This window comes from Lutjanus erythropterus, chromosome 4 (assembly GCF_056507025.1).
Source record: "Lutjanus erythropterus isolate fLutEry1 chromosome 4, fLutEry1.hap2, whole genome shotgun sequence".
NCBI classification, from domain to species: domain Eukaryota; kingdom Metazoa; phylum Chordata; class Actinopteri; order Lutjaniformes; family Lutjanidae; genus Lutjanus; species Lutjanus erythropterus.
Genome location: NC_139320.1, coordinates 48,197,672 through 48,214,153, shown reverse-complemented (window position 1 = coordinate 48,214,153; position 16,482 = coordinate 48,197,672). Strand labels below are relative to the sequence as shown.

The 16,482-nt window shown below is 40.0% G+C and overlaps 1 protein-coding gene across 4 annotated transcripts in view; it reads left to right on the top strand.

The window, feature by feature from the left end:
- The window catches only part of usp2a (ubiquitin specific peptidase 2a), a 67,231-nt gene that overhangs the window by 16,820 nt on the left and 33,929 nt on the right, over positions 1–16,482 (top strand). For all 4 annotated transcript variants that reach the window (XM_084718194.1, XM_084718196.1, XM_084718193.1 and 1 more), the window contains exon 3: positions 5,798–6,629. In XM_084718194.1, coding sequence (XP_084574320.1) covers positions 5,859–6,629 — 771 coding nt within the window. In that variant the 5' untranslated portion in view covers positions 5,798–5,858. The remainder of the gene's footprint in view (positions 1–5,797; positions 6,630–16,482) is intronic.

The window sequence follows — 16,482 nt, the reverse complement described above, 5'->3', positions numbered from 1 at the left end:
TATTCAGATGCTGCTGCTGTGCATGTGAACAAGAGCCTCTCTTTGCGTCGGCTGCGCAGGAACACACTGTGCTGCCGGCCCGGCTTTACCTCCAACACCCCAGCTGGACTCTCCCATTATAGCTGTGTGGGGGACACACACTATACCAAGGGACGGACTGGACAGAGGAGGGGTGGGCTGGTCCCCTGTGAAAGAAGGGATTTGCAATTTGAGATGTCAAAATAGTCGAGAGAGATTCTGTTCCATCTTTCTATTTATCTCCTTTATTTCACAATGAGATTGACGTTGGTAAGAGGATGTGGTTGCAGTGGGGTTAAAAGGGACAGTTCACCTTTTTCCCTCTGAAAAAGATTACCTTAGTGCCATTTATCTCTAGATAGTTTTTGCGTGAGCTGCAGAGTTTTATCGGCTCAAGAGATGCCTTCTCTTCAATAAAATGAAACTAGATGCACTCTGCTATTGAGGTTTTCAAGATAATCCACAGACCTTGTTGTGAGCGGTTTCTTGTAGAAACTATTTACTTTCTAGTAGAAAGAATTTAGTTCTGGTAGATTCTACTGCAGAAAGAAAATAGTTGCTTGCTAGTTTTTCAAATGTATTTTTTTTGGTGCTTTAAGCACCGCAAGCAGAGTGCCGTCTGTCTACTTCTCTTGTATTTGAGAAAAGGCATCTCTACAGCCGATATCTTCAAAACTCTACAACTCACACCAAAATAATCTAGATAAATAAATAGCACTACAAGTAAGAGGAAAAATCTGTCCCTTTAAAGCCCTTTAGAACAGTAGTTCTTATATAGAGGTTCCGGTGGGTTCCCACAAAAAAGGAATAATTTATTCCATCCATAAGTAACAAATTAACAGAATGTATGATTAGTTTCATACACAAGTGTTTCCATTCTGTATTTATTGTTATGAATAGCAGTGGTGGAATGCCAGATGCGTTAGAAATAATTATTATTAGACTTGCACCGATTTCAACTTTCTGAGCCGATTCCAATTTCCGATTTTTAAGGGGTCTGACCTACCGATTCCGATTTTGGCCGGTTCCGATTTTCAGTCTTTCTAAGAACTGTGATTGACAGCATTCACAAACATTTTTGCAACTTTTCTTGTAAATATGTTCATAATAAGACACTGACTATTAAATATTAATTTAATACTTTCTCCAAAATCATCCAGATTACAACCAGGCCTTATTTTATATTAAGATTCTGAATTGGGTGAATGTGATCTCGCGAGATCATCTCGCGGGATTTCGTGGGACGCGATTTCACGTGATCTTTTGTGGAAGCGGATGTAAACAAACCGGAGACTAACGCGGTGCAACAGTTTGAAGTAAAACTTTGCTGTGAGAAAAACAAACACAAAAGTTAAAGGAGTCTGGATGAGAAAATGTTTGAGGAGACGCATCAACACAGGTTGTTTATTCTTCAGCCAGAACAGTAGGTGGATTTTAACTGTCCCTCTGTGAACAGCAGTCTGCTGCTAGCTTGCTAGCATTAGCCTGAAGTGCGAGAGAGTTTACGGCTGTTTTGCGACATTGTCAGCTGCTCTGTCTCGTTGTAGACTGTCTGTCTTCTCTTTATCCTGTTCTTGGAATCTGTCTCTGACACCAGCTTCATGCAGACGTGTGTCTGAGTGTGTAGCTGTTATCAGCGCTGTGTTGACGTCACGGTCAGTTTGTCTGCTGCGCGCATGACGTGACCATCGTGCAGAACATGTGTGTAACAATGACGGGCACAGAACCGGATTTGTGACGCTGACCGGCCGGTCACCGGTCAAGGCCAGTCATGTGAAAACCGGCCCGATTCCGAGCATTGCCGATTAATCGGTGCAAGTCTAATTATTATATAATAATTAATGGAGCAATATGTGGCAATTACACATACAAAAATGAGCACAGCAGTCCAAAGAGTGAGTTGGAGCCATAGACTGTATATTAAATAGGTTGAAATCTTATACGATCCATAGTTAGAGTGAGTTGTTTCCCACCGCCTCTCCTCCCCAGCCTGACAGAAGCTCAGGCTGGCCGCAGGAAGATGGGCGCAACATTGTAAACTGACAATGTTCACTGACTGTTGATCAGCTGTTTATAACTGTCAGTTGTCTGTCAATGTAAAGTTAAGCCCGTTGTCCTGAAAACTACACACCCTGGACTTTGAGTTCAGTGGCTGCCTGTCTTACTGCCTGCCAAACTCCATTAACATTTTGTTATAAACATCTTCTCCTTCTACAGGATTATGAATGATTTCTTATAATTCATAACCAGGCATGTTCTCATTCAAAGAGCAGTGGACTAGAAGTTTAAAAGGGGCACACTGCGGCTCTAGTGTTGTTGTCAGACAGCTCAGTATTTCAAATGAACGTTTCCTTGATCTCTGAAGTTACTTTTTATGATTTATTACAGTAAATATATTACAGATTTCTCCTTAAAAATACCTGAATGGCAGACAAAACTAAAATTAATGCCCAAAACACTGCAGCTATATTAAAATTACAGAAGAAACATTTTCTGTAATAAAACATCTACGAGCATAAATCCTATAAGATGGGGTCTAACTTGGGTCTGTTTAGGGGTCCTTGACGTGAGAGGATTTGAGAACCACTGCAGCAGGAGATGCTGTGCCTTCCTGGAGCATTAGATCATCCCTAAATAGTGTTTCAGCAAGTGTGCTCGCTAGAGCTAATTGTGTCACTACAGATATGTCTCTGCTGGATTGTATATCACGCTCCACACAGTTGCATGATCCGGGTTCATGGTACAGTATCCATGTTGTAGGCATCGTTCTGCTATGCTCGGAGACTCCAGGCCTGAGTAACCAGCCGCGCGCTGTAAGAGTCTGTAGACAGGCAGGATATGTAAGTGCTGGAATCTAGTGCTGTCTGCATTGTGTTGAGATGAAGAACCAACACTGTGGATATCTTTGGAGGCCATCTCTTACAGCAAAGATGTAAATAACAAAATCCTCCATCAATCATCATCATATAACTTGAGCCCTTCACCTGTGAAGTACAACAACATAAGGGCATGTTACATTTGATATAGTACATTAAAACACAGAAAACCTATCTTACAGCAAAGAGTTAAATAACAAAATCCTCTAACTACATTATCACAGTATGTGCAACTTACTTCAGTGTGCATGTAGAGGTTAGAGGAGGAGTTTTTAAACATGGAGATCTAAGTATTTTTCTGAAGGCACAGCAGATACTTCATCTGTAACTGTTTTTTTACAGTTTGGTATAAAAAGTGTGGCCAGGGATTGGTGTTGGAAAGTTGCCTTTTGTTCTGGGTTTTGCTCCGTCCTCATCGCGTCCAGGCAGGCGCAAGTTGTAGAGGTGCTCCTTGCACACTCTCCACAGTCAATCCCTGCATTTAGAGCAGATTAGTTGTAACAAAGGTATAAATGACAAGTAAAGTAAAAAACTAAAATTATTGCAGGATAAGAAAATATGCTTGAGTAAAGAGCAGAAGTACAGTTTAAAAAGGAACATGAAAAGTACTCGTTCCTTTAAAGAATATCACTGGGCCCTAGATAGACACAGCCACATGGAAATCCTTAAGGACTTCTTGAGTAATCTCGGTTTAGGCTTTCCACGCTACCACAAAAGAGAAGATGTTGGATGCAAAACGAGTGATGAAAAAGATCAAAATATTCACACACACAGGTCACAAAGACCTCCGTCAGAGGATCAGACATTTCATAGGTGGTGATCATTTTACAATCAGCATACCTGACGTGGTAGGACACATACAGTGTTACATGAAAACATGGTCCCAAAGGTCTTCTTCAAAACATAATATCACATTTCTGCACAAATCTGAAATTTAAAAGTTAATGAAAAAACATCATCTAAGGAAAATCAGTCAAAGCTGAATAAGATGACAAAGATGTCATAATATTTAATAGAATTGTTACACTGGAGCAATATTGCCAGATGGGAACAATGTTTTGGTATTGAGGCCATCTGTCTGGGTCTGAGAGCGATATCAGCTGGTATCAACAAAATACATATTTCTAACACAAAGTCTGCATTAAAAACTGTGGCTGTGGAGTTTGAAAGACTTGAAATGCATGTGGGAGGGTGAACTATCAGCTGCTTTTTTTGCCTAAGTGCAAAGTAAATCAAGGCTTTAAAGTTTAAAAAAGTTCCATTATCTTTGCAGACTAATGGAGTGAAGACATTTCAGATCAATTTGCACTTACTGCTGCATCGTGCACCACGCAGAAATAGCTTCAACTTTGTTGACAGCTGAAGGAGACGTGATGTTGTCTCTGATAAGAGTATCAAAATGGTGGAAGTTTCAAGTTGTTGTAAGTTGATTTTGATAGCGTAGTGCACTGACTGGCAGCTAATGGTGTCCCGACAGTTGTGAAAAACACATTGAAAAATCTAAAACGCTAAAGCGTACTTTGCAAATGTGTTGCAGTAATGTAAAGGAAATATGATTTGTAGAAAATTGCGTAAAAGATGGAAAAATGCTGAAATCCTTACTCCTTACTCTTAAACTTGCACGGTGACATGAGCCCAGTTTTTAAGCTAGTGATGGTACTGATATCATATGATTTAGACAGAGGGCTTCACATACAGCAAACGGCTGCAGGTGGGAATCACTTTTTACATTTGAAAACTGGTCACCATTCACTTCCATTGTTTAGAAGATTCTGCAACGCTGTTTTCCTGTGAAATTCCAGCAGTGTTTTGTGGAATAAAAAACTAAACTTGACCTTCAATCCGCATGAGGACGAGTAGATAATGACTGAAATTTCATTTGTGGGTGAACTATCCCTCTAATATAACCAATGAATGGGCTCATCAGCCTAATAAAGTTATGCTCTTCATGATTAAACAATGTAAACATTAGTGGTGTCACAATTTCACAAATAACATATCGACTGAGATGGACTCTCAGTTTCAACTAATGAATCGAAGTAGAGTATTTGTTTTTCTCTCCACCCCTGCCTGCTTGTGACATCTGGCATGAATCTGAAGAAAAAAACAAACACTTTAAAGACAACAAGTGTCATATCACACTTGATACCATATAGATCTTTTCAAATAAACAAATGAAAATATAAATGACAGTTGTCAGGATATAAAACCAATGATTTGTTTGTCTTTGCAAATAAAAACATGATGGTCTAACAGTGGCATAACTATTAGGGCAAGATAAAAAAAAAATGTTTAAATTGAAAAATTAAATAAAATGGTGACCTATATCGCATGATGGATTTGGAGAATCAGGACACCCCTGGTAAACACCCATAAACTTTGAAGTAGGTTGTTTTCATATTTACAAATTATCAAAGGGCAGGATTGGAGTTTGGCCGCCAGGCTGCTTATTGTGTAGTTCTTTCCTAAACTTTAAAAATGTGAATATACACCTAACCAAAACATATTCATCACATATTTCTGACTTGAAAACTTGACACACAGCACTGAACTGCATCTCAAAGTAATGTTCAGGTTCCCAGCTTTCAGATGTTTAGTTTATGCTGCGTGCATGTCAGGGAGGGGAAAAGGTTAAATACCAGGACAAAGAATAGAATCAGTGTGGATTACTATGTGGTATTTGGTCATATGCTGCCCAGTAAGCCAAACATATCTCACTTTAGGTTTTATGTTCTCATGATATTATGCCAAAAAGTTCTTGAATCATTTAGTGTCTTTAGAAGCAGATTACTGCTCAGTGAAGCAGGATAAATGATGTCCTAACTGCTGCCTACATTGAGTGTAAGTATTGATTTGATTGTTGCTGATGAACTAATACTCGTGTCTCTTTGCTGTGGCTGCAGTCGATGCAGTCTTCCAGAGGCTCTCCCTCCCTGTGGCTGAGAAACCAGCAGCAGCAGCAGCATGTCCCGCGTCTCCTCCACCGCCAAGCGCTACGCTGGCCCCTCCTACACCAGCCACTACAGCTCCTACAGCTCCTCCCTGACCCCGGGCCTTAGCTACGGCGAGCGGGACAGGCTGTCCTCCTACAAGTCCCCCACGTCCTCCTCCGCCGCTTCCTCAGGTTACTCCTCCTCCAGCTATCTGGGCAGCTCCGCCGCCCGCAGCCGCAACTACAGCACCTCCTCGGACCCCGACCGCGACCGGGGTCGCACCATCCCACGCACCGACATCCTCGGAGGCAGCAGCAGCAGCCGCCGGAGCGAGAGCCTCAGCAGAACCCCTGTCAAGAGCTATGGAGGGTCAGGGCTGAGTGGGGGGGCGGCCTATACCGGCTATAGCTCCTACTCTTCGTCCTCGGCCCAGTCCAGCTACCTCTCCTCTTCACCGGTGGCCTCCAGCATCTCGCTCAACCGACGAAAATCTGTATCCCAGAGTGACTTGAGCAGGGACCTGGCCTCTCTGGGCCTCAGTGACACCTCCTCCTCCACCCCGTCCTCTTCCACCAGTGCCCTGCGGAGCTACCGCAGTCGGACCAGCGATGTGGCCAACTCGATTGGCGCCAGCTCCCGCCCGGCCTACTCAGGCCTGTCGCGGAGCTCCACTCAGGAGGCCCTCTCACGGAGCTCCACCCAGGAGGCCTTCAGCAGCAGCAGCAGCAGCAAAGCATACAGCTCTTCGACATGGGAGCCGAGCAGTAACGGTCTGTCCGACTCCCCCACCAGGGACTCCATGGTAAGAGAATGTCCTCTGTTCTTTCCTTCACATGCTGGCTTGAAGCTTTTATTGAGGATGTACTGCTCCAGGGGGATCAATATCCAGGGGCTGAGTAAGACTGCACAGAGTCAGAGATGCAGTCGTCACCACAGACACACACTGGTTTCATCTCTTTAGTTTCACACATGGTAAAGCCCCATAATGCTCTGTGGCTTCTGTTAATGCTGTTTTTTTACCAAATGGGGGCACTGTTGCTCAAATTAATTTCAGTGCACTGGTTTATAAATGCAGTGCAGGCATTGCAAGACATGACCCACACAAAGCGCAACAGAAACTCGAATTTCAACTTTTCTAGTCTCATGTATATGTCCTTAAACGTCAAAAGAAATCCTAGTAGGGGAAAGTGCTGAAAAATGCTGAAATTGTTGACACCACAATTTGCTATTGCCACCCATGTTAAAAAATTAATTTGTGTATGTCTTCTTGTCTGATGTGGGATTAAGTGGTGGACACAATCAACCCTTAAATGCGTAGTTGGGTCAAATTGACCTAGGTGGTTTGTTTTGTTTTACAAGGTTTATTGTTTTGTAGCATTAATCAATGTTAATGTCAAGAGCCAATTTGCCAGTCACAGTGAAAGTGATATAAAGTGTTATTTTAAGTGAAATAATTTTATTTTAAATTTATGTTAATGAGTGCCAAGGTTTACATGGATTTGTGTTAATTTATACTGCCATGTATACATGTATAGTAATATAGGAATTTAAATTATTAGCAAGGCAAAAAAGTGATACTAGGTTATTGTTACGAAACACTTCTGAAGCACCAATTGGGTCTCTTCAATCTTTTTATGAGCAATAAGCATTTGTTAGATTTTCTGTTGTAATTTGTGTTTAAGACTCGTACCTTTTTTCTCACAAAATGCCTGCACTAAAAGCATTTTTGGTAGAATCATATTTATCCCATTTTCACAACAATTCTTTAATATTTTTGGGGACACAAAATCAGCTGAGTTTGTTTACTGTATGTTGCAGTTTGTGTGGTGTTGACCCACACTTTTGTGGAACATACCTGGACTAATAATGCACCAGACATGTTAGTCTTTCTCATGGCTTTAACACATTTCTTGTAGACTGTTTGAGTTATTCAGCACTTACAAAATTTCTTTTTTTTTAATTTAAATAATAAGAAGCTCATCATATTTAAACCGGAGGTCGTTATTCTGGTGCATGTAAGTAGTTTCATGGTCATGTGACAAAGAAGCCTATAGCATGGATACCTGACCCCTTCTAACCCTGCAATTAGCTGGCTTACACCTCTCAGAATGATGAGCCGGGTCTTCAGGCCACTAGCCTCGTCTCTGAGCTCAGTATTAATGACCCGAGCTTCCTCTGTGCAGGTCAGAAAGCACAACTGACCCACTTCCCCTCAGGATTAGTCCCGATAACTGCTTACATGAGTGGAGGAGGATGGGGAGAGTGGAGAAGAGAATTAGGGAGAATTTGTGTTAAATCTTTACTTGAAAGTGCATTTCACCTATTTAAAACTACAAACATCTCTTAAAATATCACTAGCATAAAACACACATTCACTTCTCCAATTTAAGTTACCACACACTCTCTTTCTTGAAAAATGACTTAAACAATTACTTGATTATCAAAATATCTAATTTAATCGATTAATCAATTGATCGACTAATATATCTGCCTGTATGTGCTTTTGAAGTGATGAGCACAAGCTTCTGCTGACTTGTTCACGTTCCTCCAACAATTCTTTTTTCAGGATCGGTCACTTCATTAGAAGGAAGGCCCATTTGATTAGCAAATAGACAGAAAAAGTATACTTTAAAATCAATTCTGGCAAAAAATTAAAAATATGTTTTAGTTCCAGTCTCTCCTTTGTGAGAATGTACTGATTTTCTCTGTTTTATATCATTGAAAATTTAATATTTGGGGGGGTTTTAGACTGTAGGGCGGACAAATTAAACAGTTAATGTTGTCATTTTTGACTCTGGAAAAAAATAACGGACATTTTTCTTTCTGTAATGACATTATATTGATAAAACAAAGAATGGGTTAATTAAGAAAATAATCGGAGCCAGTTCAGCACCTGCTTTACATAATTCTGACAAAATACAGACATTATTGTTCATCTTTGGATCAAGCACATATATGCTTTTGACAAATGATACACAAATGTAGGGCTGATTTGGCTACATAACATTCAGAATCTTTTAGATTCTAGAACTGAATTTCATTTAAAAGTGATTTAGCTTTAAAACTACTGCAAGGAGGTTTTAACTGGTTATGAAAGCATGTCAGTTTATTACTGAAGCCTCTACATGACCTACATAAATTGATGAGACCATCTGTGAAAAGATCTGTATAGTTGTTCTTAATAGCTTGATGCCACCAGGTAATAATATTTTTTTTTCTCTTCATTAACTTCATATGCTACATTTTTATCAACTATATACTAATAATATTTAGTACCCTAATTTGCATGTAAGCTATAAATAAACATTAGCAAGAGACATTTGTTAACAGAATGTAATGCTTATTATAGCATTAATTAACTGTTAGTCAATACTCATTATGGTACTAAGTAAAATTTAGAGCATTTTTATAAACTATTAACTAATGCCAAGGTTCCCAACCAATTTTCCTCTGACTATAGAGCAGACAAAGTCTTAGGGACCCCCTGTGATTTCTGGCGCCCCCCCTAAAAGGGTCCCAGACCCCAGGTTGGGAACCAGTGAACTAGTATATGAATTAATGCCATAGTTAATTTCCTTACTAATCATTAAACGATGTTGATTAATTCACCCTTATTGTGAAGTGTTACTGAGTACCGAGTTTTTATTAAAACATGACCCAAATCAATTATGAAAATTGTTGATAAATGTAATAGCTGATTGATAATGGATTAACTGATTAATCGTTGCAGCTCTTGTACACACAGGTGCTACCAATGATACTAATTAAGGTTCCATGCCATTTAGTCCAAACAGAGACACGTGCTGCTCTTGTACTGGAAAGGCTCTGCTACACCACCTGTACGAGATCTTAATTAATATCATTAACACCTGTGTTTATTATTTTATATCAGTTGTCGCAGTAGTTTCTGTTTAGCAAAAGCTGTATAGTCTTGCTTCAACCGTCCAAATGTTCAGTACAACATATAACCATCATGAAAACATAACACAGTGTCAAACAGGACTCTGACTGAGGCTGCTTTCTTCAGACTGTGCTCCAAAATGTTTATCAGTGCAGACGCCCAGCCCTGGGGGAAAGACGGTGATTAAACGTGCCTGGAGCAACAGAGGCCTGGGGTTAATTAACAGGACAAATAGCCCAGCTGGTGACATCCAGTTAAAGCCCTGTACTTCTCTGTCCTTGCATGATGGATAGGTGTTGATTATTTGAGAGGTGAAATGAGAATAAAAGTCAAGTTCAAGCTTGCAAAACCCTCTGGAGGAAAGAGTCGGTTAGACTTTCTGGTGATAAAGCGATCTTCATGTTGGACTCAGGAGAGCGCAGGATTCTGTAATGATTCTGTAGGCTGTGTCAGGTCACAGTAATCTGTGTCTGAATGGAGACTTGTATGAGCTGAAAGGAGCATCTGACTGATTAAAAAATATACAGCTGGGTTTATTTTTTCCATTATATCTCATGATGGCAGCAGGCAATACCTACTAAAACACCAGGCTTCCTTCATACTGTTAAAGCTCCTCTCTTCCACATGTTGGAGTCATTCAAGTGCACAGTGCAAGTTCACACGGCACAAGAAGAATAGAAGTTTTCAAGTCAGTGAAGAGGCTCAGTGATGCATTTTGTACACGAATATCTATCTAAGGTTTGCTATCATTATTAAATATAATAAACATTATGAAGTTTCTATTCCGGGCCAGAACTTCAAGTTAGTTAGAGTTCAAATTAATGCTGAATGTTCGCCGAATCAGTATGCATCTGTATAGGAGTCCCAAGAAATCACTGATAATCTTGCAGAAAGCATCAGCGTTTATAATGGTTAAATTGAGCAAAATGTTAATGGAGTCTGGCAGGCAGTGAGACAGGCAGTCACTTGAGTCCAGAGTGTGTATTTTCTGAGCAGTGGGCTTTTGTTTTCAGGATAACAGCCTTAACTTTCCATTGACAGCTGATCTACTTACAGCGTAGAACTCATCAGTGCTTGTTATTGTCAGTTTGCGATGTTGCACTCGCCTTGCACTCCTACCGCTTTCCTGCAACCAGCCTGAGCTTCGCTGAGTCTGTGGGGGGAACAACCTGCTCTAACTGTTGATCAGCCAATTAAATAAAATACAGTGTATGGCTCCAGTTTAGACAGTTGTACTCATTTCTGCATGCAAAAACCTTTTGGAAATTCATAAAGAATAACTTGCATGCACCTCTAACTTTTGCTACTACAGCCTCACTTGGTCTGATATGTGTTGCTCTATTTATTTTTTTTGTGAGCAGAGACTGGCGTTTTTGCACTTCACTTTTTGTATGAATTGAAAAAAACACCATAGTCTTAATTATTGAGCTTTAGAGGTGCTTTTAAGATGATGCTTTGTTACATTTGGACAGAACCAGTCTAGCTAGTTTTCACGTTTCCGGTCTGTATTTTATGCTAAGCTAACGAACTGCTAACTTCTGCTACATATTTAGTATACAGGCATGAGAGCTGTATCAACGGTCTCATCAAACTTTGTCAACTTTAAGTTCAAAAAAGCAAATAAGCATATTTTGTAGCATGTAAAGCATTTGAGCATATTTCAAAAAATGTTGTACTGTTTAAGTAAAAATAACTCAGTTTTGATGATTATGTATCATTATTTTAGAAATTTTACAGACTAAATGAGCGCCTTAATCAGTAGAGAAAATAATGATTAGCTGAAGCCCCAGCTTGGATCTGGATTTGATTGTGTGGAGATACTCAATGATGATCCCAGTGCATAAACTCTATTCAGAGAGCTCTCAGTCAGCAGTTCTTTACTTATCAGCAAGCATACCTCAAAGCAAGAGAACAGTATGTGTCAAAGATTTGTGTGTGTGTGTGTGTGTGTGCGTGTGCGTGTGCGTGTGCGTGTGCGTGTGTGTGTGTGTGTGTGTGTGGGCGTTCGTGTCGGCTGAAGCATTACAGGGGAAAATGTCAGGAATGATCTCATGACTGATAAGTGTCAGAATGACAGCCGCTGTGACCACTTAGTGACCTCTCATCATGTCATATTAGGTCAGCTGTCCTCAGGCGGCGGCAGTGGTGGTGAGCGGTGCTTTGTCGTCATCATGTTCAGGGTGATTTCTCTTATAAGACTCCGCCTTCCATTCCATAGTGATCACCTAGCCATCTCACCGTTTAGTCAGAGATGACATCTAAAATTATCATGTTTTATCTGACTAATGGCTCAAGATGGAAATATTCAGTTCACCGTCACAGAAGATGAAATAATATTCATATTCCACATGCTACAACCTGAACGTTTCACCATTTCACTCACAAAATGCAGATTAATCGATTATCAAAATATTTTTTTTCAATTAACAAATCAATTAATCGGCTCTGGCGTTTTTCAGTTGTACGTACTTGTGTTAGAAGGTCCCTTGAGAATTTTTTGACATGTACAAAAATATACTTAATACAAGAGCTTCTTTCAGATGTATTGAACATATTTTACAATCTTAATCCAAAGCGACGTACATCTGAGAGCTGATACAACACAAGCAAGGATCAGTCAGTTTAATGTGGAGCAGTTACAAATGAATTCAGATCAACTTACCATTAGTGAAAATGAGGATTACAAATCTCAACATTTTTTCAATAACACCCACCAACCCAAACATCAGCTTTCTAGTCATTGGTCTTGTTTGGGGTACAAACAACTATATGTCCCTCTACCCCAGTTTGATCATCACTTAACTTCTCTTTGTTTTCCCATGAAAATAATCACTTCCTCGTTCTCCTCCCAAAGCTCTACTCAATACAGCTATAGTGTGAGTGTTGATCAAGTTACCAGTCCAGTGAATGCGATGATATCAGTCCTACAGAATGACTAGAGAACAGCTTCACTTGGCGCTTGTTCTCTGTTATGGCTAGTTGGTCTTAATATGAAAGTTTAAACTCACTTGTGCCTCTCTCGAAGGGTGTCTTGAAATAGAATTGGCAAAACAAGGTAAACACAGTCCAAGCTTATAACACAAAAATAGCAGCTGCTGGTGCCACATGGTCCTGTTCATCTTGTGCCATGTTTATGAGTAAGGCAAGCTGGTTAACATGACTATTGTTCTTGTTTTTTCCCGCGCTCATCATGCATGATATTCATACAAGATAAAAACATCTGATGTAACCACTTCTATGGCTTTACTAAGCATAAGATTTACAGCCATGCTTTGAATGAAACTACTGTTTATTACAGCTTTTATTTTTATTTTTAGCTCTGGCCATTGGTTCTACCAGTTGTGATAACACTGTACTCAACAAAATAATTGCTGAGATCTCAGAATTGCTAAAAATAAGTCTAATAGTGTGAGCGTTCAGGCTATCATACAGGTGTAAACAACTTCTCAGGTTAGTCAGACGTATCTGGAAGAGGAGAATACAACCATTTCCCAAACTTTCTCATAGTTGTGCAATGATGTATTTTTGCCAGCATAACAGGTTCATTCAGTTCTAACCCCAAATAAAGTAGTTTAGATAACCTCACTGGCTTGTTTACAGCCCGTCTGATTGTCAGCTTCAAACTCAGTCCAACCCTGTTATAACTGTCCAAACTTGTTAAGTTTTCAGGACGGTGCGTGACTTATAAACCCGAGATGAGCTGCTTTGTTCCCCCACCTTGCATTTAGAGACAGTTCTTTCACTCAAACTTACTGACCTTTCACTCGCACTGTTGCTCTTTGGCTCTTACAAACAAACAGGCGCAGTAATGCCAGCGTGGCATGCCTGAGTGAAAGCTGTCTTGATTTTGCCCCGAGTTATTCTGCTCAGGCTTTGTGTCTAGACTTTCTGTTGAGTCAACAATATTTTTAGACTGTCTGACTCGCAGTTCACCACCTTGGTCAGACAGCTTATGGTTTGATTAAAAAAAAACACAGTCTGGTATGATTTGGAGGTTTAGTTCGTTCTTGTTTTGGACAAAAAAGGGGCCAGTGCTTTAGCAGTTCAGTTGTCGGATCTGCTTGGTGGAGTTTGTGGGTAAGCGTGTTGTTATTTTAACATTACGCTAGTCTGACTCACAAGACCTAGACCAGTGCTTTTACCTACCTTTGTCTTGGGAAAGAAACTAATAACTTTATTTTATATTGTGAATTCTTTGCATTCAGGTGTTTCTATTCCAAGACTTTTATTTTGAAGTTTTATTTTCAAAATACATATTTGCCTCCGCTTCCTTGTCTCTCATTCATTCACTCTCGCTCATTCTCTCCGATGTTTTCTGCCTTGGTTAGAGGGCAGAAGTCGCAGACTATGTGCTGTCAGAGTCGTGAAGCTATAGACGTTGTGAGCAATCCACCAGAACTACTTCTCTGAAGTAAGTAAGTAGAAAGTAGAAAGTAGTTTCTACATGAAACTGCTCACAAGAAGGTCTGCAAATTATCTTGAGTAACCGGGTCACAATTTCTGGAAAGAGACATTGGAGTTGAATTATTCAAATGTATTTTCCTTGGTGCTTTAAGCAGTGCCATGTAGTCCCATTTTATTGGAGAGAAGGCAGAAAACTCTATGGCTGATGTCTCCAAAACTCGGCAACTCACACCAGAACAATCTAGAAAAATAAATAGCACGACAGGCCAGAGGAAAAATATTTTTTAAATGATTTTGGGGTGAACTGTCCTTTAATCTTTATTATAGCTCAGACTATTGCATTATCCAGGTCAGGGTCATGGTGGCAGCAGCCCAGATGGCCTTTTTGACATCCCACACATCTTCTGCAGTTCTCTCAATATATCTGTTCCATAAAGGAAACAACAATCATTATGTTGCCATTTGCTCCAGGTAGAGTTCAGTATCAGCTGTCTAAACCACCTCATGTCTCTGCGGTTTGTCTCAAATTGCCAAGACCTCCACCCACTTGTGCACAATGAGGCTCGCCAATAGCTCAGGACTCTTATATCATCCACTTTTGGTCACTACCCAAAGCTCATAACTTTACTCGAAGGTTGATGGAGGTTTACCAATAGATCAAGAGCTTTGCTTTGTGGGTCACCTAATGTTTTGTGGACTTGGACAGCTAAAGTGAGGACAGAAAACAGGGAGTGAGGGAGTGGAACAATGATGTGCAGCAAAGGTGCTACCAGGACTCCCTTGGAAGTGGTAGTTTGACTAGATAATCTTCACTGGCAGTACTTTTGAATTGTCAAGACAAAAATCACCAAACTTGTTTATTTCTGCTGTTATTTGTGAATCCAGCTTCAATGTTTGGCTGGTTTGCAGTTTATGCTGCAAAACCAAGTAGCTTGTGTAGTTTGTGTCAGTGTTTCTGGTGGTGGAAGTGGGGTAATCAGAATAACGAAATGTTATTTTCTGATTGTTTCAGAGCCGCTGTGTTCAAAGCACAAATAAATTCACACCCCCTACACCAGTGTATGATTGTGCAGCTAATTCTTTGGTTGAACTAAAGCTGTCATTTTCTTTAGTCTGTAGCCAAACCATAAAACATATATTTTAGATGAATGAGATGTGTAGACCTTGAAATAGCATCATGGAAGAAGGAAACATTCAGCATGCTGCTTTGTTTTTCGTTCTTTCATTCGTAGTCCATTTGGACTATGAGCAGTACTGGCCAATCATGTTTGTTGTTGTTGTTTGTTTGGTTTGTGTGGAGAGCAAAATAGGAAGAACACATTGGCTAAAATGCAATCTCAGAACTCACCAGCTCATTTCTGATGACAATTTAGCTTTTTAAAAACAACTATTAGCATTCATATGCAGATATCTGTTTATAGAGATTAGCCATAGATGTTGTCTCTCATCTCCAGCTCCATTCTTGCACCTCAAATTGCTTACTGTAAACAATGAATAGTGCAGGGAAGAGGAACTCCTCTGTTGTCCAGATATCCACTGGCTACACTGGAAGCCCTGAAACATTGGTTGTTTCCCCCAGAGGCTAAATTGTTGACGATAGCCAATGGGTTCCAAGCAATGACATAAATTAAAGATGGACTCCACTTCCTCCTACTGCACAAAACTGAATCCAAAATATCCTGGATAAGCCCACTGTCATCTTGCACTGGTGACATCATTTGGAGCCTGAGTCTGACCAGTAGTGATTAGAGTTGGAGCCATGCTTTCAGGTTCCCGCCCACACAGCTGCATGACTCAATCATGAAGAGAGCTCAGCTGTCAATCATGGCACGAAACCCCCTTTTTATATCATCAAATAAGTAAGTAAACCCAAACTGATCAGAAAAATGAACACTTGCACATACCTCAGTGTGATAACAACTACTTCAAATGACAAAAACCATCCTTTGGAAAAAATTTGACACGTACTTGTTGATTATAAGTATATAATACAATACTAATATATTGTATTAGATATTTTAGATTTATGACCAGTACTGCAGCCAGCCACCAGAGGGCAATCGAGATGTTTTAGCTTCACTTTTAGGGAGCTTTCATGTTGTCCATTTCCAGTTATGCAATCTGTGGTTCCAGGATTGGAAAATGTACAAATACTACATATATTGTATATAATGAAAGCTGCAGAAAAAAAGCTAGTACCGTAAGGGCACCATTAGGTACAGTTATTGTGCTGAGGACAATAGAAAATACATTTGTTAATTTTTTAAATTCTATTCATATAGACCAGATGTTTTCAAACTGTGAGGCATGCCTTTTTGCAGAGTGCAGGATATTTGAAGGGGTTGTAAGA